The sequence below is a fragment of the Xenopus laevis genome, chromosome 4L (assembly GCF_017654675.1).
Source record: "Xenopus laevis strain J_2021 chromosome 4L, Xenopus_laevis_v10.1, whole genome shotgun sequence".
Taxonomy (NCBI): domain Eukaryota; kingdom Metazoa; phylum Chordata; class Amphibia; order Anura; family Pipidae; genus Xenopus; species Xenopus laevis.
Window position 1 is genome coordinate 12,479,914 of NC_054377.1, and position 25,062 is coordinate 12,504,975.

Genomic DNA, 25,062 nt, shown 5'->3' on the forward strand with positions numbered 1-25,062 from the left:
GGAAGAGGATATTTGTCAAAGATAAGATTATATCCAATTTGATAAGAAAAGGCTAACGCAATTATGTAATTTAACCGGATTAAAGAAGAGTACACTGGAGAAGATTGAGAACAAGCAGGCTGAAATATTACAGACTTCCATCAATGATAATGGGGATAGAAGGAAATTTGACAAGTGTACTAACCATGTTCAGCCAAGAGAACAGCATCATGAACCAAATTCTAAGATTCTCATCACCCATGAGCCACATTCAAATAAGAGTTGAGGAGCAACGCAAACATGAAAATAGTCATTGGCTATTTGGTAGCCCCTACGTGGACTAGCAGCCTACTAGAGACTCTGTTTGGCAGTAAACCTGGTTTTTATGCAACTAAAACTTGCCTCCAAGCCAATAATTCAGAAATAAGCACCTGCTTTGAGGACACTGGGAACAACATCGAAGGGGTTGGTGAGCAACATGTTGTACACGAGTCACTGGTTGGGGAACACTTTTCTAGATGGACTACAGCACATTGGAGTAGATTGTATCCTTAGAGCTCTACAGGTAAGAACATGAAAATTTTGGGAGCCCCAAATTCCACAAAATAGACCACCTGCTATATACTGTATTCATAGGTTCTCCAATGAAAAGCATCTATGGCAGTAGAAAGTAGATACATGTTGTATGTTTTAACCTTGGGGCTATTGATATGATTGACCACCATTTTTAGACTGAGAGTCAAAATAGGTCCTGTTATTTTGAAGCCAATGTGTAAATGAAACGGATCCGCACACACAACGATTAATGCAGTCGGGGATTATCCCCTTTTATTCAGCCACCAAACATCTGTGGCTGAATAAAAGGGGATAATCCCCGACTGCAGTAATCGTTGTGTGTGCGGATCCGTTTCATTTACACATTGGTTGCTAAGGGACCCGGCCGGGTCAACGGAAGGATGCACCACCAGCTTGCAGGATTGGTGAACTACAGGTGTGCGGTAGGAGAATTACATTGTAATCTGTTATTTTGAAGTACACAAAGACCCACACAGCCAACACATGCCCAATATTAATCTTATAGAAAGCCTTCTGCTATTTGCTAGAAAATACAGATAGTCGGTCTGTGTCTGGCTATGTTATTATCAAACAGAAAATGGCTCTATCCCAGAAAAGAGTGGGTCAAAAACTGACTATAGAAATGTGCTGCCTGGGTGTGTAAAGCCCAAAACTCCACATACTAGGCAACTATCTACTGATACGTAATAATGGACACTATGATTACGTATCAGTAGATAAGAAATGCGTCAGGAGGAGCGGTTTTCGTAATGTGGAATAAAATCAAGTTTTATCTTCAGCGGCTGGTTCAGGAGTGTGTGCTCATTTTGTCTATTTATGTGTCGAATTTTTGTGGCACTTTCACTAATTTATTCATCAGAAATTTGCAACGAATTTGTGCCTGCCGAATTTATTTGCCCATCACTAGTGAAGGCTTCATGTTCTCTTTGTCAGCAGCTAAACTATAGAGAATATGATATGGAAATGGGGGCCAATGTACCCTGATACAGTAACCAAACCGACATTTGCTTTTTATTCCTTTAACTAGGAATTGTATCAGTACAGAAAGACTCCCTGCTCCTTCCAGCACTCCTGGGTCGCCTATAAAGGTAGAAGCAAAGTCCCAAGCATTCCAGATAATAGGCCCCAAATTTGTAGTGGAACAAAAGTTCGTTTTATAAACAGGCCAAGTTTGAAAAATGAGTGAAATGTGCAAATCGCCCTTCTGCCTGTTTTTTCCATTATATATACTGCCCTATATCTCAGTTCCATCCATCACTGGCTTATTTGTTCCAATTTAGCCCTGTGTCTTGTCACTCATTACACATTATTTATTGCAGTGCGTCCATTCATATATTGCCCATTACTTAATGTCTCTCAATGCATTCCTTTGTGTATTGGACTGCTTGTAAATATTCTCCTTCTCTTCTCCTGTGTTCCCCTGAAAAACATTTATATTCGTATAGTGTCAGTTTGATAGCGGGGGGGGATTAAACTGGCCTTTCTTTTTTTTATTAATTTTGTATCTACCCTTGTGTAGTCCCTGAGGTGCACTTGTCTCTTTGTTGTGTTAGTCTGATAGGGGGGTGTCATTCCTAGCCCCTGTGCTATCAGTTTTTGGTTGTAATCCCATGCATTTGCTTTTTGGAAATCAATAGGAGACAACAAGTCAGGCAGAAAACCCAATCTTGTGGGCCTGAAAGGGGTCTGGACATACACATTTTACCAGACTTCCCCTAAATTCTGTATTGAAATGGTATTAATCCACAAACAATGCTGGAACCTTGGGTTACACTCAGTAGATCCCCACCATACTATGGAGTTACAGGTTGGGCCATGTCAACATCAGCTTTAGAGAAGAGAATACAGAGGAGCAGTCACAGCTCACACAATTGGAAATTGAAGTTCTCAATTATTGCCCAGTTGTAGGCAAACTCACAGCTTTGGGCCCCCAAGCTGCCAACAAAGCCATATTTATAATCTTTCAATGGCCCCTGTAGGCTCCACTACTATTCTTCAATTGAGAGTAATACGTCTTCGTTGTTCAACATGGATAAGACCTCAAACTTATGGTCTCCCTGTCAGCCTTCCTTTCCTATATGATGTTACAGTGGGACCAGGAGCATTGTATCTTCTTAGTTAGCCAGTTAGTGGCATTACAACAAGAACAAGCAACTGCTCGAGGGCCATGAGTTTAAAGAGCCCACTAGGTACTCTGGCTGATCATTTGGGTGTATGGACCTTAAAATGATTTGCTGTGGGGTCAAGTAACATCTGGTCACTGCTCTGGATGATGCAGTGGAAATGAGTTGGAAAGAACCGATGAACAAAGACCTAAAATGTTAGTGTGTTAAAGGGACAATATACCATCACCAAAAACTTCTGTAGTAAAAGTTTAAAATCTGACACATCTAATTTCCTCCAAGTCACAGTGGTGGCGGTATATATCTTAAAGCCCCCATACACGGGCCAATAAAAGATGCCGACAGACCGACAGGCTTCCCCGATCGATATTTGCCCAAAAATCGGGCAGATCTCGATCGGGAAGGTTAAAAAATACCGTCAGATTGCAGCTGCATCTGTGCGTGTATGCAGTCCCGCGACTGCGCGTATTGGATGCACTATGATCCGATCGTTGGGCCCTAATATCACCCATTACAACGTGGGCATATCGGGGAGAGATCAGCTCATTTGGCGACATTACCAAATGAGCGGATCTCTACATCTATGACCACCTTTACATCTAAAGGGCAATTCTCATGGATGATATAATTAATTCCCTCATTTTACTTGTCTGGAGAACAGGATGTAATACCTGATGAAGAGCACTTTGCTCTGGGTTGTTCTTGAGCCATGGGAATTGGCTCATGCTAGAACCCATCCTCCCAAGTGGGATGGGACAGGACAAGGACTAGGCTAGGTATTATACTAACAGAGAGTGTCAGTGACAGCTAGTTTCTTCCCTTTCTCTGAATCCAGAATTTTTTAGTCAAGCCCCATGGCTATCCAACCTTTGGTCACAGTCCCCTTAGTTCATGATAAGGTGAGTAATCTAGAAAATCATTGATGTACCACTCACTCTGACATGGTTGTAAAAATATTAGTATTATTAATATTATTAAAAAAATTAGTTTACACTACATATATCACCCTTATTGATCTTCAAGCTGGACTTTCAAGTGAGAGCAAAGGAGAGCAAATAGACTTTCCTCCAATTCTCACCATAACTGGCCTTCAGGCTGGGCTCATGCTCAAAGCCTCCTCCAGTTTGGGAACCACTGGCTCAAGCTTTACAGTTGCACCAGTGTATTCAGGAGGCAACACAAGCACTAGAAACATATGTTGGACTTGGAATGGAATTAACAAAAATCACTGACACTACACAAATGTCACAACCAGTTGCCCATGACTCATGCAAGAGATGGATAGGGGACTTGAATATTATTACACCACTCTGGCTTTTTATTGGGCAAATATGTCTGCCATGCCAACAGTTGCTTCAAGACAGTTCCAAGTTTCACCCTATATTGTTGGCTGTAAAGTGGGTGTCAGTTGAAGCTCCCAAGCAGTAGATCTTTGAGGGAAATGGAAGATGCAATCACAGCAGAGAACAATATTCCCAGTATTAAGAAATCACTAGAGATTAGACATTCCCTTGCTATCGCCATGCAACACAGAGGGACTCTGAGGAGTTTCCAGCACGTCTGGGCACTAAATAAATTGTATTAATTATCAGAAGAGAGGAAGAGACACTGCCTGCTCACACCAAGCTTAATGATGTTATCAATACATGTAATAACACATAGATTGTATCATGTGTAGCACAGACACCCATTGCTTACTCTCTCTATTAGACAAATGCTTGGGTATCCTTCACTTCTAACAGATCTATAATTCTTCAATGAAATATAAACCATATTTTAATTACTTTCCATTCACTTATCTTAAACAGAATGTCATTTATGAATATGTCCTACTTTGTGCTCAGAACATATTTCTTAATTGGCATTATTTATGGTTTAGGAGCCAATGCCGGTGTGATTTGGTGGTTGTGTACCCACTAGGAACCCTCAGATACAGATATGTCCTCCCATCATTCATCTCTTTATTCTTCTCTTGAATTTTTACTCTCTTGTCTGATCCCTTCTCTCCTGATTTGTTGCTTCACCTTATACCACTTATACACTAATTGAAGGGGAAATAAAATGCTGATAGACTTGCTGCAATGCCGCCATAGGCCATAATGATTTTTATTCTGAAATAGTCTCTCCAACAAAACGTAGGCGCTGATGCCATAAGAAATTCCAGATTATTATACCAGGTTAGACTAGGACATCCAATTCCCTTCATTTCACAGGCCATTGTCTGGCAACCAGTAGCAATGATTAGAGTGCCCTCTCCCAGAGCCCTCCATTACTCATCAGGACAGAATAAATAATGGGTCAATGAGATTTGCCCGACATTTACCTCCCAGGCAGTAACGGCTCAGGTCTTTAACTTTTAAGACTTCTAATTAAGCTGTCAGCCTTATATTGGTGGGCAGATACTGTATTTTATCCTGTGGCAGTGGTTGGTCCTGGTAATCACATACCCAATAACGGCGAAACAAGCTGCATTCGTTTTCTGCTCGTATTGTTAGTAAAAGCTGGATATTTCCCATTCCTCCTCTATACGTTTTGAAACATGCAACACAATTACTTAACAAGGTGGTACGATAAATAATTTTAAAAAAAAGGGTAACATAATGCATTATAATAAAAAGGCAAGAGTATTACTCAAAAAGCTACAGTGGTTAACAATATAGAAAAAAATGCTGCAAGGAGCAATATTGATGAAATAGATAGGGTCCCATGGGTCTGCACTCACCATACAACTACACTGAGTAATATCGGCAATGATATGTGTGCCTTTACTGATGCTGGAAATCTTACTGTAAAAAGAATTTGAGAAGCATTTTCTTTCCTCTTTTCCATCTACATTAATAAGCTACAGTAGATTTAGGGCTGCTCCATGTGCTAGAACTCTACTAGTAATGGGGCTGAAAGAAAATAAAATTCTGTGTATGCAGATTACCCCAGGAGCTACCCTGATTTGAATGGATTCTCTTCTCAAGCTAGGCTTGGTCACTAGTACCCTGGCCTTGAGGCAGAGCCACCTTCTTGGCTCTAAGAGCAGATCTTTGTGCTGTGAAGAGATATCTCTATGCTTTCCCACCAGTAAGGGAAGGGTGCAAGAGCGCTCTGAAACACTGGAGAACTTGGGAGCTTCTTAGGATCCGGCTGAGCGGCATGTAGGGTTGCCACCTTTTCACAAAGTTTTTCTTCACAAATAACAAAAGGGGCGTTCCGTGATGCAAAAAGGGGCGTGTCCACATATCATGATGCAAAAAGGGGTGGAGCCACATAGCACAATGGCCAGAAGGCCGAAAAAAGTTAAGTTCTAAGCAAATTGAAGGCAGGCCGAGGGCTTTTTTAAAGGGTATTACAAATTTAACAGCAATTACATTGCCGGTAAAGTTATAATACCGGCCCCAGCCTTGGCAGGTGTTTTACCGGCTAAACCTGTAAAATACCAGCCGGCTGGCACCCCTAAAATTTTGGCCCGGGCCTTTGTGGCCTCACCAAAAATCTTACTGTCCTTGTCAGAATATTTAGGCTGCCTTATTTTTCCATCCCTGATCTGCTGGTCACATCCCCAGCACTCACAGTTACACCCCCTTCCTCCATTAACTCACAGCCAATCCCCCCCCCTAGTCTGCTTGATCCTGCCCCAATCCGTGGCTCTTTATATCACTACCCCTATTTTTATAAAGTGGAAACTCTATTTACTGGTAGTATAACACATGCATGAGCAATGGGTTGGCATACCAGTCCAGAGACTACAAAACTTGTAGGTGTTCTCAAATGGAAATAATTTACATTATTTAATGTACTTGCATCCACAAACACTCCTGTAAGACTAGCATATGAACCCATGTAGGCACAAAACGCATAAAGCTTTTTGTTCACACTATGTTGAAGGGAACCTTTTGATAATAAAAAAAATGTACAGCATCTACTGACTGAGGTCCTGATTATGCCAGCTTGTTTAATGGAAGAATTGTTTGGTGACCTCCCTAAGCTGAAGGTCTGGGGCATGTGTACCCAGACCTCCTGTGAGTTGTGGTGAGTCCACTTCATGTTCCTAATCCAAAATTTACACACAAGTTTGCCAATGCACCCAACCTCTTCTGATGAACAGTAAGCAACTGCACCTATTGATTCTAGGAACCCTGGAGCTACTGCCACCCTGGACCTGGTGGAAACTCCAGGGATCCCATCAATAGGTTGCATCAATAGGCTCACCTGTGAATAGGATGCAAATGCCTTTCTAGATATGACATAAAGTCCATACCATCCAATAAGGGGTGTGAAAATCTGCTGCATTGTGGGTAATGCATGACAATTCTGGGTAAAAACATGGCAATTTTCATCTAAAATTGCAATTTGCACACTGCAAATCTTAGGTGCAATAGCCTTACATATTCTGCTTGATCAAGAAGTCATCCAACTCCTCTTAAAAGAACAATTTTGCTATATTCTTTCATTTCCCTTACATATGAACGGACAGAGAAAACAAATTTCTTTTCCAATTGTCTGGGGGTTGGAGTGTATATACTCTTAATAAAAACACCCCATGGCGTTATATTGTTTCTGCGTAACGCACACATATGGATATTCCACCTCCAAATAATCTGCCTGCTTTTTAATAAAGTCATACAGATCTTTTTTTTTCCCAGGGGAACAGTCATATTTCCTGAAGTTTTTAATTGTTTGTCTCTGTATAGGTGGAATAATCTTTTTAAGTAGTGACAGCAGTTCAATATATATACGTTGTTTCATTGCGTGGGCGTAAATTTAGCATTGTCTGCGCTTATTATCAAGGCAATTAAATTCGGCACTTCACAGGAGAAGTCTATTTTCGGCACGGGGAGAAGGTGTTAAAATAATCGTTAAACATTGTTCTCCATCTGTCCACATTCATCATCCTTTTGCCTTACTTTTTCCTGGAGGCTTGAAAACAAATTAAGAATTGATATCAATAGTTTACGGGATACAGAGAATAATAATCCCTGTTGTATAAGACTATCTCAGGGCATCAAGGAATTCCACCATGCTGAACCACCAAATGCTTTTATTTAAGTCTTGGAGCTCCAAGGGGACTTAAATTGTTATACCCAACTGACAGATCATCCGGATCACAACCCCATTGGCCAGATAAGAGCTTTTACCCTTCTCTGAACCTCAAGATTGACTCCAAGTCAGAGAACTGAGCAGGGAACTTACTTTTTCATGGGACCTGCATTAAGAGTTGTCTTCAGGGACGCCGAAAAGGGATGATGAGGGAGAACAGAAGAGAAAGCAGAAACAGTCACAGAAAACAGCAGTGGAATGCCAAAATAAAGTGGGGCTTATTTACTAACACTGAGTACAATTGCACCAGCTTTGCACAGTTCTATTAGCTTTCAGCTGTCTAGAGTTCTCCCTAACTAATTACAGGTATCCCCACTGTTACTATAGGCACCATCTCTCCCTACTATACCTGCTATCTCACAGTCACACTCCCTTCCCAGAGATTATTATCCCACTGTTACTATAGGCACCATCTCTCCCTACTATACCTGCTATGCCACAGTCACACTCCCTTCCCAGAGACTATTATCCACTGTTACTATAGGCACCATCTCTCCCTACTATACCTGCTATCCCACAGTCACACTCCCTTCCCAGAGACTATTATCCCACTGTTACTATAGGCACCATATCTCCCTACTATACCTGCTATCCCACAGCTACAGTCCCTTCCCAGAGACTATTATCCCCACTGTTACTATAGGCACCATCTCTCCCTACTATACCTGCTATCCCACAGTCACACTCCCTTCCCAGAGACTATTATCCCCACGGTTACTATAGGCACCATCTCTCCCTACTATACCTGCTATCCCACAGTCACACTCCCTTCCCAGAGACTATTATCCACTGTTACTATAGGCACCATCTCTCCCTACTATACCTGCTATCCCACAGTCAAACTCCCTTCCCAGAGACTATTATCCCACTGTTACTACAGACACCATCTCTCCCTACTATACCTGCTATCCCACAGTCACACTCCCTTCCCAGAGACTATTATCCCACTGTTACTACAGACACCATCTCTCCCTACTATACCTGCTATCCCACAGTCACACTCCCTTCCCAGAGACTATTATCCACTGTTACTACAGACACCATCTCTCCCTACTATACCTGCTATCCCACAGTCACACTCCCTTCCCAGAGACTATTATCCCACTGTTACTACAGACACCATCTCTCCCTACTATACCTGCTATCCCACAGTCACACTCCCTTCCCAGAGACTATTATCCACTACAGACACCATCTCTCCCTACTATACCTGCTATCCCACAGTCACACTCCCTTCCCAGAGACTATTATCCACTGTTACTACAGACACCATCTCTCCCTACTATACCTGCTATCCCACAGTCACACTCCCTTCCCAGAGACTATTATCCCACTGTTACTACAGACACCATCTCTCCCTACTATACCTGCTATCCCACAGTCACACTCCCTTCCCAGAGACTATTATCCACTACAGACACCATCTCTCCCTACTATACCTGCTATCCCACAGTCACACTCCCTTCCCAGAGACTATTATCCACTATTACTATAGACACCATCTCTCCCTACTATACCTGTTATCCCACAGTCACACTCCCTTCCCAGAGACTATTATCCACTGTTACTATAGGCACCATCTCTCCCTACTATACCTGCTATCCCACAGTCACACTCCCTTCCCAGAGACTATTATCCCACTGTTACTATAGGCACCATCTCTCCCTACTATACTTGTTATCCCACAGTCACACTCCGTTCCCAGAGACTATTATCCACTGTTACTATAGGCACCATCTCTCCCTACTATACCTGCTATCCCACAGTCACACTCCCTTCCCAGAGACTATTATCACACTGTTACTATAGGCACCATCTCTCCCTACTATACCTGCTATCCCACAGTCACACTCCCTTCCCAGAGACTATTATCCACTGTTACTATAGGCACCATCTCTCCCTACTATACCTGCTATCCCACAGTCACACTCCCTTCCCAGAGACTATTATCCACTATTACTATAGACACCATCTCTCCCTACTATACCTGCTATCCCACAGTCACACTCCCTTCCCAGAGACTATTATCCACTGTTACTATAGGCACCATCTCTCCCTACTATACCTGCTATCCCACAGTCCATTCCCTATCCCACAATCACATTTACATTTACATTTACAGTATGTTTGTTTTTCACACTATTTGTATCTATAGTCAGGGAAATTGTTGCTATGAGGCAAGATTTGAACCTAAGAGCTCAGGGCAGTTGCTCTCCTTGGCCATTCACTCCATCAAAAAGAACTCCAAATATAATTGTAATACTGTCTCTGCTGATTTAAATTAGAAAAATAGAAAAACAACCTCAGTTGATCTGTTTGCCAGTTATACCCCATGATGGGAACATATTCTTCCTGTAAATACTTTTATTTTGAGGCCACAAACACTTTAAATTGATAAGTAATAAACTTTCTTGTTGTCTGATTGAGAGGGAGTGACAGAGCTAAATGATTTATTAATACCCAAATGCACACAGATCATAAATGGATGTGCAGAAGACATTGAGTCAGACTGGAACTGTGTAGGGGATCCTCAAGGTCACTGAGGTTGGCTGTGCGTTAGAATTGGGAAAAAGGACGTTAAAGGGACAGTGCTAGAAAATATATTTCAGCCTAATGGAGACCTCAATAGTACCCAAGGGTCCCTTATGGTAGAGTTACATCAGATTGGAGACACATGTAGGACAGTGAATTGAAGGACAGGATTTACATGGCTCCAATAGAACTGAATGCAAGCAAGTGGCCATTGATCTGCTGTATCAAAGGGGCACCCATAGGAGAATGGTCAAATGCAATAATCCAACTGGTTAGTTCACATGCTGGACTGTGCAACAGTGGGTTCAACGATGACCCCCATGGGAGCACATTCAGCCATTTCTATTTTCATTTTGAATCTAGCAGCTCAGAAAATAGACCTTGATTTATGTCTGATTTATGTCTGTAGCCAAGGGCGTAACAATAGGCATAACTAACCTGGGACTGTAGGATGCAACTATGGGCCTATAAGTGGAACCAAACTCCATAACTGACTACTGTCCACGTTCTGAACCTAAATGCTTTCTCTTGCCTGATTTATTAGCCAATTTCAGGCTTGTGTGCGTCTGCCCTGAGCAATATGAGTATAGTCAACAATAATCTTTAATACTAAGAGCAATAAGAGACATCATATTGTGCTTTCCCAAACTTATTTTGTTTTTACTGTTTGTTATGCAACAACCCAACCTGTACTCAGCAAACACTGTCCTCCTCGCCATCTGGAAACAAATCATTTCCTTAATCTTCCCCAATAGCGCTTGTCCTTAAGACTGAGCAAATATGACAGTGACCTGAATTAAAGAAGAACATGTAACACCATCTGCAATTCCCTTCAACACGTGATTACATGCGCAAAGACATAAATCCCCCCCAGAAAGCAGTTAACCAGCCTAGCTGAATGGGGCCATATTTTTCTGCTTCTTTCGTGTTTAATAGACTGCTTGTCAGTTAACGCCACGTCGGTGTATGGCAGAGTGCAGTACAATGCAATACAATGGGCACAAGGCAGCTGGTCTTTGCTTTGGTAAAGGTGTCAGTCACCAACTCATTTATTAGCTAAAAGACAGGTGTGACTCTGAATAATGTGCAGCAAGCCTAGTTGGAAATAAAAATACCATTGTTGTACCAATTTCTGATAGAAGTGTAGAAAATAAGGGCCCACCAGGGCTTTTCTCTGTATCCCTGTAGCCCATTCTGGCCCTGAAATTAAGGCATTATAGTGTATTAAAACATCATACTTCCCACAATGCTTCATAAATGCCCTATATTTAGTTTATTAGTGGTTTAAATATACGCTCAGGCCTCACCCCCCTGTAAGTATGCCAGGGCTCTGGTCTGACATACTGCTCGAGCTTTGGATTGACGGAGTCTCATCCTTATTAGCACTAATGGGCTGAAATGTCAATCATAAGAGTCAGTTAAACTCAGAACACAAAATCCAGCCAGGTATATATCTCTATGGTCGAAGAAGAAAAATGGTCCTAAACAGGCCCGGATTTGTGGAAAGGCCACCTAGGCCCGGGCCTAGGGCAGCAGGATTTTAGGGGGGCAGCATGCTGCCCAACCACACCCACCTTGGTTCAAAAACACTGGGGATGCGCTGGAGATACAATCATTTTTTAAATCCCCATTGCTCCAGTTCAGATGATGAAAATTTGCACGAATAAAGGGGAGGGGACAGGGGCCTAGGGGCGCCCACTATGTAAATCCGGCCCTGGTCCTAAAATAGAGCGAGCTGGCACAGATAATAATCAGAAGGAAGGAATTTGTCCCCTGAGCTGTTGATGTTCAACATCGGAGAAAAATGGACATGGGTGGCCGAATGGAATTTGTCCTGTACTGCCTTGTTGTATTATAGGGTGTAGCCACCCTGCAGGCCAGTAGGTAGAACATACTGGGGACAGAACAACAGCCCAAAATGCATCTGTGTATGAGAACTCCTAACATGCTTCAACTGGCTTTTAGGCTGGATTGGTGAAATCTGGCCACTATTGACTAATCAGGTCCACCAGTTGGAGCCAGCAAAGTGGCAAACCATTATCAAATCATTACAGACCGCAAAAAGCTACCGACCCCTTTCTACCCCTGAATATTTATTCTCAACTCCATGCCAATGACCATGCTGGAGAAAGTTGCCCCCCTTCAGCCAGATAGTGACTCTTACTAACTCCTCTCATGACTCCACTCTACAGGGATTTCTTTTTTATTATTATTTATTAGATCTATTAATTAAGGCCTACACGACCTGCCAGGAGGTTGGAAATGAAGTGTCCATACCAAGACCCAACTTGATATTCCTCCTACCCTAAATATGATACTATATAGTCATGTGGGCAGCCATTTCAGTTCAAGTATCTTGAAGTGAGTGGCATTCAGAAATTCATGGGTGTGTTCACCATGGCTGTGGACTAATATGCCATATATGTTGGAAGCTACGTTTCCAGTTCTTTTAGGTAAATTGCTCATTCTACTCTCATTAGTCGGAAAATTACAACTGGCAGAGTTCAGAAACTGATCCTTGCAGCCACTCGTAAGAAATGAATATAAAACACACTCTACCTTCATCTGCTTTGCATCTAAAGTTGAGACAGCAACATGAGATTCCATGAACCAAAGCATTAACAGCCCAGAAATGTTTGGTTATGGCATCTCAAAATAATAAGCCTCCTGTTTCTGTTCCAAAAGGGTCACTTCAGCCACAAAATCATCATTGAAGTTCAGTAGAGCTTAGCATAATAGAAAGTAATTCACAGATGAGCTTTAGAGGTGGATACCTAGACCCAAAGCTTCTGATGCACTGGGTGTTTTTGGGCTTACAATCAACAAGAGCTGCTTTAGATCAGGGATCCCCAACCTTTCAAACCCATGAGCAACATTCAAAAGTAAAAAGGAGTTGGGGAGCAACAATAGCATAAAAAATGTTCTTGGGGTGCCAAAGTGATTGTGATTGGCCACTTGGTAGCCCCTATGTGGACAGTCAACCTACATTGAGACTCTGTTTGGCAGTGCACCTTGTCTTTATACAACCAAAACTTGCCTCCAAGCCTGGAATTCAAAAATAAGCACCTGCTTTGAGGCCACTGAGAGCAACATCCAAAGGGTTGGAAAGCAATATGTTAGTCACGAGCTACTGGTTGGGGATCACTGCCTTAGATGGCCATTATAGTTGCCATCTTTTCTGGAAAAAAATACCGGCCTTCCTATATTCTCTACATTTTTTCCTATTAATAACATTGGCATCAAGCATCATTTTTACCGGCCAGGCTGGTTAAATATCGGGCAGGTGGCAACCCTAGTGGCCATACACAGAGAGACCTCTCCCCGATATGCCCAACGATAGGATCATAACTAAGGGTAATGGGTGGTCGGATCGCGGGACCGAATCAACTAACAGATGTGGGCGCAACCGACAGGGTTTTTAGTCCTGTCCAATCGACATCTGACTTTCGGCCAGATATTGAACGCGGAAGCCCGTCAGCTGGCCCCATACAAGGTCCAATAAATTGCCGACTCAGTTTTAATCTGCCCGTGTATGGCCACCTTTATGCGCTTACATGCTAAGTCTGCTTTCACTTCCGTTAATTCATTAATTATCTATGGATGAGTTTACCAGTCCCCTCTCAGAGGAGGATCTGTAGTTATTGCCACAAACCATTGATTCTGATCCCTGCAGCCATAATTCCAACTGAGGAGACTTGTTTTAGCCATTTTGTTCTAGGGGCCTGAAATCATTCTGACTGTATGCTCCGCTGTGCTGTAAAACTAATCAGATTTAATTTTCTTTTTCCCCTAATAGTGACCCACCAGGGACATGCGAGAGTCTTAGTAATTAAGCAGAAAGCAATCTCATAACCCTTATTAAAAACAATATAACTTGCTCCGCAGCAAAAAAAAAAACAAAAAAAATCCCAGTTTATTATGTTCCCTGTAGAGCAGTGCATCACCTAGTTGACAGTTCAGGAAAGTGATAATTAGTGATGGACGAATTTATTTTTTCAGACATGGAGACGCTCGTGTAAAAATTATTGCGCGTCAAAATAATTTGGACACCCATTGACTTTAATCGCTCGTGTAAGAATTGGCACGCCTCAAAATAATTTTGACGGCCATTGAAGCGATTTGCAAATTTTTTGCCATTTCACAAAATGCAACAGATTCGCCCATCACTAGTGATAAATATCCCCCCACTGCAAACGCTGCTACAAACACCAGCCTGTTCTGGAATCAAATAGATCAGGTGATTATTCCTTAATCACTTTTCACTAGCTCTGCCACACCCCATCCACTGCTACCAATCAATATTTCCAGCCTGAGACTGGAGGGTCCATGGCCCACTGGGGCTGCCAATTTAGGGCCCCCTGCCCCAGCCGGAAACCCACCAGCCTTCTGCCCTAGCTGCACCCCTTGGGCTACCCACCCCAGCCAACGGCACATACCTTATTTCCTTTGCTTGGGGCCGGGCAGGAGCTCAGGGGGCAGCACACACCAGGGTTTTCCCAATGGCCAAGTCCGACCCTGCCTATTTCTTTCGCAGAAGGAATAGGGAAGCTTTTGCCCAGTCTGCTTGAGGGGCAATGGCAGCCAAGGCAAGGAAATCACATTGTGCTGAACCAGTAACCCCTTCATAGAAACTAGGCAGGTGGTGTATACTGGGCAATTTATAAAGTGCCACTGGCTCCATGCCACCCTATTATACCTGCTATGTCACAGTTAGTGATGGCCGAATTTGTCCCGTTTTGCTTCTCCACCAATTTCTCGAATTTCCCATGAAAGTGGCGAAAAATTTGCAAAACTGCGAAAAGTCAATGGGCGTCCGGTAATTGTCGCCGGCGTCAAAATTTTTATCGACGCCGGCGAATTTTTGCCAACAAATTTTCGCGGGAAATTCGCAAATTTATTCGCCGGTGGGGAAACGCGCAAATTTGCTGCGAATTTGCGCCTGCCCAATAAATTCACTAGTCACAGTCCCTGGAAGCAGGATACATGGGCTGCACCTATAGGCCCAGTCAGAAGATACTGTATGGCAGTTAGTATAGATGATACTTCATGTGGATCTATACACGTAGAGATCCACTCGTTTGGCGATTTCACCAAACGAGCGGATCTCTCCCCGATATGCTCACATTGAGGTGGGCAACATCGGACTGATCCAATCATGGGTCTTAGGGCCCAACAATCGGATAATAATGCTGCCAATACAAGCGGTCGGATTGGAGGCCAGATGTCAACCACACACGGGCCAATAAGATGCCCACTCTGTCTGCCAGCAGCTTGTGTATGGCCTTTAGTCATTACAAATGAAGATGAATGAAAGCCCCCTGTCTTTGATCCAAGCCCACCCGGGCAATTTCTGATATTGTGCACTGAATCCACTGTACACACTGTATGGAACGTGACTGGCATCATATAGATACATTGATAATAACAGCCTCTTGCTGTTGGTTTAGGGACAGGACTGACATCTGTACGGGGTAGGCACAGACTTGCAACACATTCAGCGAAGGCAATAAATAGCAAACAAAGAATATGGCAATGAAAAAAACACTTCAACTTTTTTCTTTCACGGAAACAAAGGTTCCCATCGGGGAAGCAGCTGATGTGCTTGGTGCCTAAGTGCTATATAAGCTCTCAGCTCTGTGCATCCAGAAAATTGCTTGAAGATCACACACACACACACACTTCTCACAAATCAGCAATCAGCCGAGGGAGATGCACTCAGGGATAATCACTGTGCTGTGCAACAAGAACAAGGAGATCCATTTGTTTGCACCACAGTAACAGTAGCAATACAGGCTCCGCTCAGCACCCGGGTGCCCCCAATGAACAGAACACAATGGGGGAGTGAGGAGGTAATGAGATAAGGTGGAGTGGGAAGGAGTTAAAGCTTGAAGATTGCAAGCTCTTCAGGGAAGGGACCTTATGACATTGGTTTCTAAGCATTTGTATAACCTGAAACTTTGAGTGTGTGTCTTACTGTGCCACCATAGCAATACATACAGGTGATGAGTGAGTTTAGTAACAGTTACAACTCATATTGGGGGTTCAGATATAGTTTTCTTATGTACACAGACGGGAATGAAAGCAGAGGGTTTGGGGAAGAAAGATATTCATAGATAGTCAGTATTGGGTATGGACAGCAAGGGTGCAAATTGGGGGTCTCCTACTTCACAGAGGGATAGTTGGAATGCAGAGGACACTATATTTAGGAGGTAGGGGCAGCAGGGTGGAGTTATTTCTTAGGAAAACTTAAAGGGATACTGTCATGGGAAAACATGTTTTTTTCAAAACGCATCAGTTAATAGTGCTGCTCCAGCAGAATTCTGCACTGAAATCTATTTTTTAAAAGAGCAGACAGATTTTTTTATATTCAATTTTGAAATCTGACATGGGGCTAGACATATTGTCAGTTTCCCAGCTGCCGCCAGTCATGTGACTTGTGCTCTGATAAACTTCAATCACTCTTTACTGCTGTACTGCAAGTTGGAGTGATATCACCCCCCTCCCCAGCAGCCTAACAACAGAACAATGGGAAGGTAACCAGATAACAGCTCCCTAACACAAGATAACAACTGCCTGGTAGATCTAAGAACAGCACTCAATAGTAAAAGCCAAGTCCCACTGAGACTGATTCAGTTACATTAAGTAGGAGGAATAACAGCCTGCCAGAAAGTAGTTCCATCCTCAAGTGCAGGCACAAGTCACGTGACTGGGGCAGCTGGGAAACTGACAATATGTCTAGCCCCGTGTTAGATTTCAAAACTGAATATAAAAAAATCTGTTTGCTCTTTTAAGAACTGGATTTCAGTGCAGAATTCTGCTGGAGTAGCACTATTAACTGATGCGTTTTAAAAAAAACATGTTTTCCCATGACAGTATCCCTTTAAGGCAAACAAGATTCTCCAGAACATAATGTAAATAGCTCACCAAGAAGTTGATGTGGTCCAGGTGCACCAGACCCCCAGCTTTAGGGAGCGGCAAACCAGGATAATCAACGCGAAAAACAGGGCTGTCCAGAATCCACAGTATTGGTTAAAAATGACTTTATTAATCAAAGTTAAAAATATACTAGCATCTCCATGAGCCCTACACATTTCGTACCCACAGGGGTACTTAATCACGGGCTTAATCATGATTAACAGTCCATGATTAAGTACCCCTGTGGGTATGAAACGCGTAGGGTTCATGGAGATACAAGCACATTTATACCTTTGATTAATAAAGTCATTTTTTAACTAATACTTTTTGGCCCTGTGGAGTACTGGACAGCCCTGTTCTTCGTTTCGTATATCCTGGTACCAAACAGTCGCTGTTATGTTCTATGTTACAGGGTAAGAATTGGATGGATATGACACGAGGTGAGAGCACATATGGTGGGCATGGGGGTCTTATGTGCTGAAATGCAGTGTAATAATATTGTTGATTGTAAGGGGAAATAAAGATGGAATCATAGCGAGTGCAGTGCTGGCCTTAGAGCAAAGAGCACCCTGTGCCCATCACCGACAATCTGACCAGTAATGGGCGAATTTGTCCCGTTTCGCTGAAAAATTTGTGAATTTCCCGCAAAATTTGCGAAATGGCGAAAAATTTGTGAAACGCCCCTGGCGTCTCGTTTTGGCGGCAAAATGCGGGAATTCGCCCATCGCTAAGTCTGACATTATAAAATCTATAAAGTACATCTCCGCCAGCTTGAAACAGACTAAAGCAGCCTACAATGTCTTACCTCTCTCAGTTAATTCTTACAGGCTGATATTGAAATGATAGACTTTTTATTGTAATTTATAAATGTCAAGTGTTTATATAGAAGGGTAATGACCAGCCTGGCATCATTATTATCCGATTTTTTTATGGTGCCCTGGTCAATCACCCTAAAATGTGAGTGCACATATTGCAAGATCTGCATCTCTGTACAAGCAGGGGGAGTGGGGATGGGTGGTAAAGTCATGTTTGGGCACAGTTGACAATTAGTAAGGGCTGGGGTGTATACTGCATTGGGAAAGGGCAAGCACTGGGAATTTGGGTGGCACAGAGAAAGTTGGGATGGGAAGCCTGAGTCAGGGTTGCCTTCAACAAGTGTTAGTGGGTAAGTAGTGGGTAGGGGGCAGAACTAGGGGTAGGTAGAGTAGGGTGCAGTCATGGGAAGGGGCCCTCTTGGCAGCTGCTGGCACAGGTACATATTTGTGGGCAATATCTTGGCTGCTGCTTGCACAGGGAAAAAGATGATTAGGGGAAATATGATGGATTTTTGGCTGCTGCTGGCACAAGTACATGTTTGGGGGGTAATATTGTGGATTTTTGGCTGCTGCTGGCACTGGTACAGATTTGGGGCAATATGAGGGATTGGCTGCTGCTGGCTCAGGTATATAGGGCAATATGGTGACTGCTGGCACCAGTACACAGATGTTTGGGTCAATATGATTAATTTGGCTCCTGCTGGCACAGGTACAAATTAGGGGCAATAAAATGGATTTTTTTGGCTGCCGCTGGCATAGGTGCAGATTTGGGGTAACAATTTGATGTTTTGGCTTATGCAGGTACAAATTGGAGGCTTGGGGGCAATCTGAGGGACTGACTGCCATTGGCACAGGTACAGGGGGCAATATGAATGGTAAGGTGGAAAAAGGTAATGCAGGACCGGGTGTGGGGGGCACTGATTGAAGCCCTTGCATAGTGTGCCAAAATAACTTGGCCTGGCCCTGTAGGGGCACATATAGAGTGTCACTTCTCTTGACACACAGCGGTGCTCAGTGAGGGAATGGAGACAAGCCTATAGCAGGGGTAACTATAGAAGAAACAGACCCTAGGACCTAGTCCTTTCAATTTGTTTTTACTATGACCCCCCTAAACTCATTTGAGTCCCCCCTAAACTTAAGGAATAACAATGACCAAAGTTTAGGGGAGGGGGTAAAATGAGTTTGGGAGGCAGATATCTGATTTAGTGTAGGGCTCAGGAACTTCTTGTTACCCCACTGCCAATATGAAGAGTTAGAATTGGGGGAGGGGGTGCAGCTTTACCTGAGTCGGAGGGGCGAGGTCGGGCGCGGTCCCTTAAGTAGTAGATGAAATCCAAGCAGCTGTCGTCCTCCACGATGCCACTATAGCACAGATCCGCCAGCAGCTGCACCGCTTTCAGACACAGCTCCTGCTCTCTGTCTCCAGGCATTTCCTACCAGCATCCTTGTGCCCGGAGCTTGCTGCCCTCCTGCACCGCTTTACCTGGCGACCCCTCCGGGACAACGCAGAGATCGCTGCGCTCCGGCGCCGTTTGCGCACTCACTGGCGTCTCCAGCTCCCTTTGCGCTTTCAGCAGCTCCAAAGCGCGTCTTGTCGCTCTCTCTTTCTCACCTACACTTCGCAGGAGGAATCAGCTCCGCCTCTCAGGCAGCTTGTGGGGAAAAAGAAAGTGGTTGCTTGGTCTGCACATCTCCCTCCCTTTCTCCAGCGACAGTCGCAGCAAATCCTCCCTGGTGGCTTGAAAGAATCCAACAGTTCTGTATTAAAGGCGCAGGGGAAGGCACAGACAGAAGTGCGATTCACTGGCTCCCAGGCAGCTGCAACTTTCAGAGGATACTGGGAAGCGTCTTGTCGCTCAGTGTGACTGCTGCCTCCCCCTGTGTGAGCTGGTGAAGCCCTATGGATTGAATTCTCACCACTGGCTGACATGGGAGTGGAAGGAGGGGGGTGTGGAGAGGAGAATTAAAGCTGGTGCCACTCATAGCTGGAATGGAGTAGTCGCTTCCCAATCTGTAACATCTCTCTTTCCCAGGACCCAGGGGGATAGGATGGAAATTGGAAACTTTCATGGTTATATTGTATGGGGGCAGGGTTCATTTAGGAAGTGGAGAATGGATGGGAATTTGCACTGGTGATGATGATGTTATTCAAAAAGGTACTTGCACCCATGCATGCAACTGCCAACACCCAATGCAGGATTTACATAGCGGGCACCCCTAGGCCAGCTGACGTTCATTGACCCCTCATCCCCTCCCTTTTTTTTGTGCAAATTTTCATCATCGAGACTGAAACAATGGGGATTGGCGCATGGGAAATTTAAAAAATGATTGTATCTCTTGCACATCTCCAGTGTTTCTGAACCTATGTGGGTGTGGTTGGGCAGCATGCCGCCCCCTAAAATTCTGCCACCCTAGGCCCGGGTCTTGGTGGCCTTTCCACAAATCTGGGCCTGAGCCAATGCACAAGGAACTAATGCCATTATTGCTGCCATGCTATTGATCCCATTCCCACTCGGGGAAAAAAATGCAGTGCAGTGGGTACATTTTGTTTTGCACTTGTGTCTGTGTTAATCAGTGTCAGTCTAGGGTGTCCAGGGCTTCCAACTGGGGCCCCCCCACCCGGTTGCAAGCTCAAGTCATCTCCTCCAAATGCTGCCACCCCCTGCCCGCAATACGTGGCAGTTCCGTCTTGCCAGGATCAGGGGCGGAGGGATGACGGCACTTGCAGTTCCAGGTGAAGGGAGTGGGCCTGGGTCAGTGGGGGGCCCACCAGGTTTTAACCACTGGCCCAACGAATCCTGGTGTTAATAAATAAGGGCCAATTTAAAGGAGAATTCAACTCTCCACAGTGAAAAGTCCCCACTGGCCCCTGAAGGATTACTGACCGCTAGGGATGGGCGATTTTTTTTGCCTTTTTTCGCCACAGAAATGACGTCCATAGAATTATATAGCATTGCGCTATACTCACGACAAATCCGGGCCTCGTCACAATCTCCACAAATCTGGGCCTAGTAGGCGGGTGCTCCTTTTCCCTCAAGGTAGATTCATTAGAGCTCCACACCACCCAGGGCCAGAACTAGGGGCACGCAGCGTAGGTGCTCGTCTAGAGTGCAATCATGGGGGGGGGCACACTTCCCTCTGGCACAGGTACATATTTGTGGGCAATATCTTGGCTGCTGCTTGCACGGGTAAACAGATGATTAGGGTCAATATAATGGATTTTTGTCTGCTGCTGGCACAGGTACAGATTTGGGGAAATATGAGGGATTGGCTGCTGCTGGCTCAGGTATATGGGGCAATATGGTTACTGCTGGCACAAGTACACAGATGTTTGGGCCAATATAATGGATTTTTGTCTCCTGCTGGCACAGGTACAAATTAGGGGCAATATCATGGGTTTTTTTGGCTGCCGCCGGCCCAGGTGCAGATTGGGGGTAACAATATGATGGATGTTTTGGCTTTTGCAGGTACAGATTGGGGGCTTGAGGGAAATCTGAGGGATTGACTGCCATTAGCACAGGTACAAATGAGGGCAATATAATAGGGGCTGGCACAGGTACAGGGAGCAATATGAATGGTAAGGTGGGAATTGGTAATGCAGGACCGGGTGGGGGCACTGCTTGAAGCCCTTGCCTAGGGCAGTTACTAGACCAAACAGAATTTTTAAGCACCCCAAAATGAGAACTGTAACCAACATGCCCAGTGCCCATGAATATATGCAGCACTACTTTATAAGGAACAACAGGTCTTTAAATAGAGCACAAGTAACACGATGCAAATTCATTATTAATAGCAGTGTTCCTCTGTTGCTGGAAGAATTGCAATATAGTAGAGAACACTACTCCTGGTCATCAGAAAGAAACACTCAACTGAAGGCTCCACCTTGTGCAATAGCTATTAGACTTGTGGTTCCACTGGCAAAAGCAGAAGGTAGCGCCCCTAAAAGAAGAGAAGACAACTGTCACATGGTTCAAGAGACCAACAATAGATGGAGGCCCCTTCAGGCAAGTGTTAGGCATAGAGTGGTCAGGAGTAAAATAACTGGTTGCTATGGTCTGGTAGGTAGAATTGTCCTTGGTGTTGAGGATCGTACTTGGAAGTAAAGCATGACCAGGGCATGAGTTCTCTTCGCTATTTTTTGTTGGCCTCTTGCACCCATAAGATAGTTGTCTTCTCTTCTTTTAGGGCCTCTTACACCTCTATATAATGTAAGCAGGAAGGTTGTTTACTTTTAAATAGGTGGCCTGTAAATATTACCTGCTGATTGGTGGCTACATATGGGAGTTACTTGGGTATGATGTTAAGATATTACAGTTCTACAAGTTCTTTTTCTGTGGTCAAGAAATCTATTTTATTTGGAGCCGAGTCAGTTGCTATGTCATAATGTTAGTATATATATATTATAAATGGGCAAGAAGAAAAATGCTGTCGGCCTCAGAGTATCCAATCCCATTTGTCACGTGTCACTTCCTAATAACCAAGGTGTGGAAATCCTGACCCACGAAGAAATGACTTTTTCATTAACGGAGGGAAGAAGTGGGAAATGCTTCAGCAATGTCTCTTGCCAGATAACACACATGAGTGTGAAATATTCAGCAGGTCAGGGTCATAGTTGTGAATTAAGGAGAAAGAATTGGTAGAGGGAGATGCGGCTAATGGAAAGAAATGGCTGGGGCTGGACTTAAAGCCTCGATAGCTTCATGGAAGAGCTTTGACATTAATGGGCACCCAAGGGACCAAATGTGTTGAGAAGCACTGACTAAATTAAGCCTGGGAAGGATTCAACAGTGTTGATGTACACAGCAACTACAGAGCACAAGGAGACTGCCATTGTCTCTCTCTTTCTCCCTCTCTCTCTCTGTTGTGGAACTGGGTTAAGCAATCTCGGCACTTAGAAACAGTATAAAACCTTGGGTGTCCTTTGTGGCAGGTTTTGTTATTCCAACATCACGTGTGTCCCTAAGTGAGTTGGATAGAGAGCGAATGTGTCAGCAGAGGAATGGTTTTCTGCAGGATCTATGAGATGTTACATGGAAAGAAGAGAAGAAGAGTCTAATGCACATCAAGGTTCCCTTTCTTAGAGGAACATTTACACAATGCCTCGTCTCAAACCAACAAGATAACGAGGCTGTGTTATTAATTATCACATGCCTGGGCTTTTATGAATTTTATGACCATAAGACATTTTTTTTCCTTATTGCAACTACTAACCCATTTATATTTGTATTGTTATTTAGTCATAGAAAATGTGAATGTTTCCTATACTGTATTATCCTTCAAATCAATTGGTGCACAGAATATTTATTCACTGCATGTTCACACTAAAGGTGGCCACACACGGAGAGATCCGCTCGTTTGGTGATGTCGCCAAACGAGTGGATCTCTCCCCGACTTTCGGCCAAATCTCGATCGGGGAAGCCCGTCGGGGGGCCCCATACACTGGCCAATAAGCTGCCGACTCGGTCTGTCGGCAGCTTTTATCGGCCCGTGTATGGCCACCTTTAGACATAGCAGCAGAAGACCCGGATCTCAGTCTGAGGCTTAAACGAGACATATTGCTTGAAAAACAGTGACTTATACTTATTTAAATAGAAGGAAAATGCTCGAAAAAGTAGTGTTTCGGGCTGATTTTTGAAAATGTTTGCAAATACCCAACTAGTCCAACCATCCTTTCCACTTACTGCTGCCTCCTTTCCCAGGCCATGCAGGGAAGCCGGCAGCACTCGGCACACTGCACTGTAGGATAGGAACCAATCAGCAGCTAGGCTGACCTGATAGGGAACTGAAGCCTGTCTTTGCTTGTGTGACTACAGGGCTATGATTGGCTATTGCTGTCCTACTGTGCTTCAAGCTGGGCTGTTAGGATGTGCCCACACCCAGGGTTGGACAGAGGGTGACCCACCGGGGCTGCCAACTCCTCACACTCCCTTAGGGTCCTTCATCTCAGTTTTGACTCGCCCAGAGATCAAATCCCTTCCTCTCCTGCCACTGCGCTACCTTTTCACTGCTGTCCTTCTGCGGACACAATCTGGGGAGGTCAGGAGGACTGCAGCGAGAGCCTGGGAGTCCCGCTGGTCCAGTCCCAACCTGCCCACCCTTCATTTGAAACACAGACAGGGACCATTGCAGATCTATGGGGCGCTCCAATAAAGGGGCCATTTTTGAAGATAATATTAATTTTCTAGGCCAGAGTAAAGGGGGGTCATTTCTTTCTCTCTCTCTCTATATGTATATATGGACAGATATATCAAAGTTCTATAGGATTTCCAGACAGTAAAGATTTGATGGACTTTTGATCCAATAATAGATCACAGATGAACCCCTCATTGTTCTGAGCAGTTACTGCCCAGTTACTATTCCCGTTAGTAACAGAAGATCACATTAAAGTGCAACCCCGAGAGTCCTACCAAAAGCATCAATGGTTTATTGCTGCATCAACGTTTAGGTCAAGTCCATTGATCTCCAACCACCACTTTTTCTGCCTCAGATGGATCTTCTAAGAAGCACCAGTGAATGTATGAGAGTAGGTAGGATTTGGATTCCTTTGTATTGTTTCTGGGTTACCATTTGTGTAGGAAAGGGTTTGAGAATATCTTACAAAAATGCATCGTCCTGGGGTACCTTGTTCTCAGTGGCACATAACCATTCTGTACCAGTTTCCCAACATGTTCTTTACTTTCAAGTCTGTAGTCGGCAACTAGAATCACTGAGGGTTGCCCAAACATTTAACAGCCTCCAGTTATTGTACCTTTCCTTGTCGCAACACTGTGTGTTTGGAAATAGGGAACATATTTGGCCCATGGAGTGAGGCACATCTCTTCAATAGTCCCAGCTAAGATTCACTCTTTATTGCATATAACCTACAAGTAAAAAAGACCACCACCACTTCTGCAGGGAAGTAAATCACATAAAAGTAAGTTGCTTCTGAAACTGACTGCTTTTCACAGCTCCCAAACTGCTACAGAACTGAGGAGGAACCCCAACATGGCTCATCACTTTCTCCCTAGTGCAGGACATGAACATAGTCAACCCTC

The 25,062-nt window shown here is 44.0% G+C and overlaps 1 protein-coding gene across 2 annotated transcripts in view; it reads right to left on the minus strand.

The window, feature by feature from the left end:
- Window positions 1-19,998, minus strand: part of syt9.L (synaptotagmin 9 L homeolog) — an 80,128-nt gene extending 60,130 nt beyond the window's left edge. For both annotated transcript variants that reach the window (XM_018257436.2, XM_041589909.1), the window contains exon 1: window positions 19,311-19,998. In XM_018257436.2, the coding sequence (XP_018112925.1) occupies window positions 19,311-19,458 (148 nt within the window). In that variant the 5' untranslated portion in view covers window positions 19,459-19,998. The remainder of the gene's footprint in view (window positions 1-19,310) is intronic.
- Between the last annotated feature and the right edge of the window lie 5,064 nt (window positions 19,999-25,062).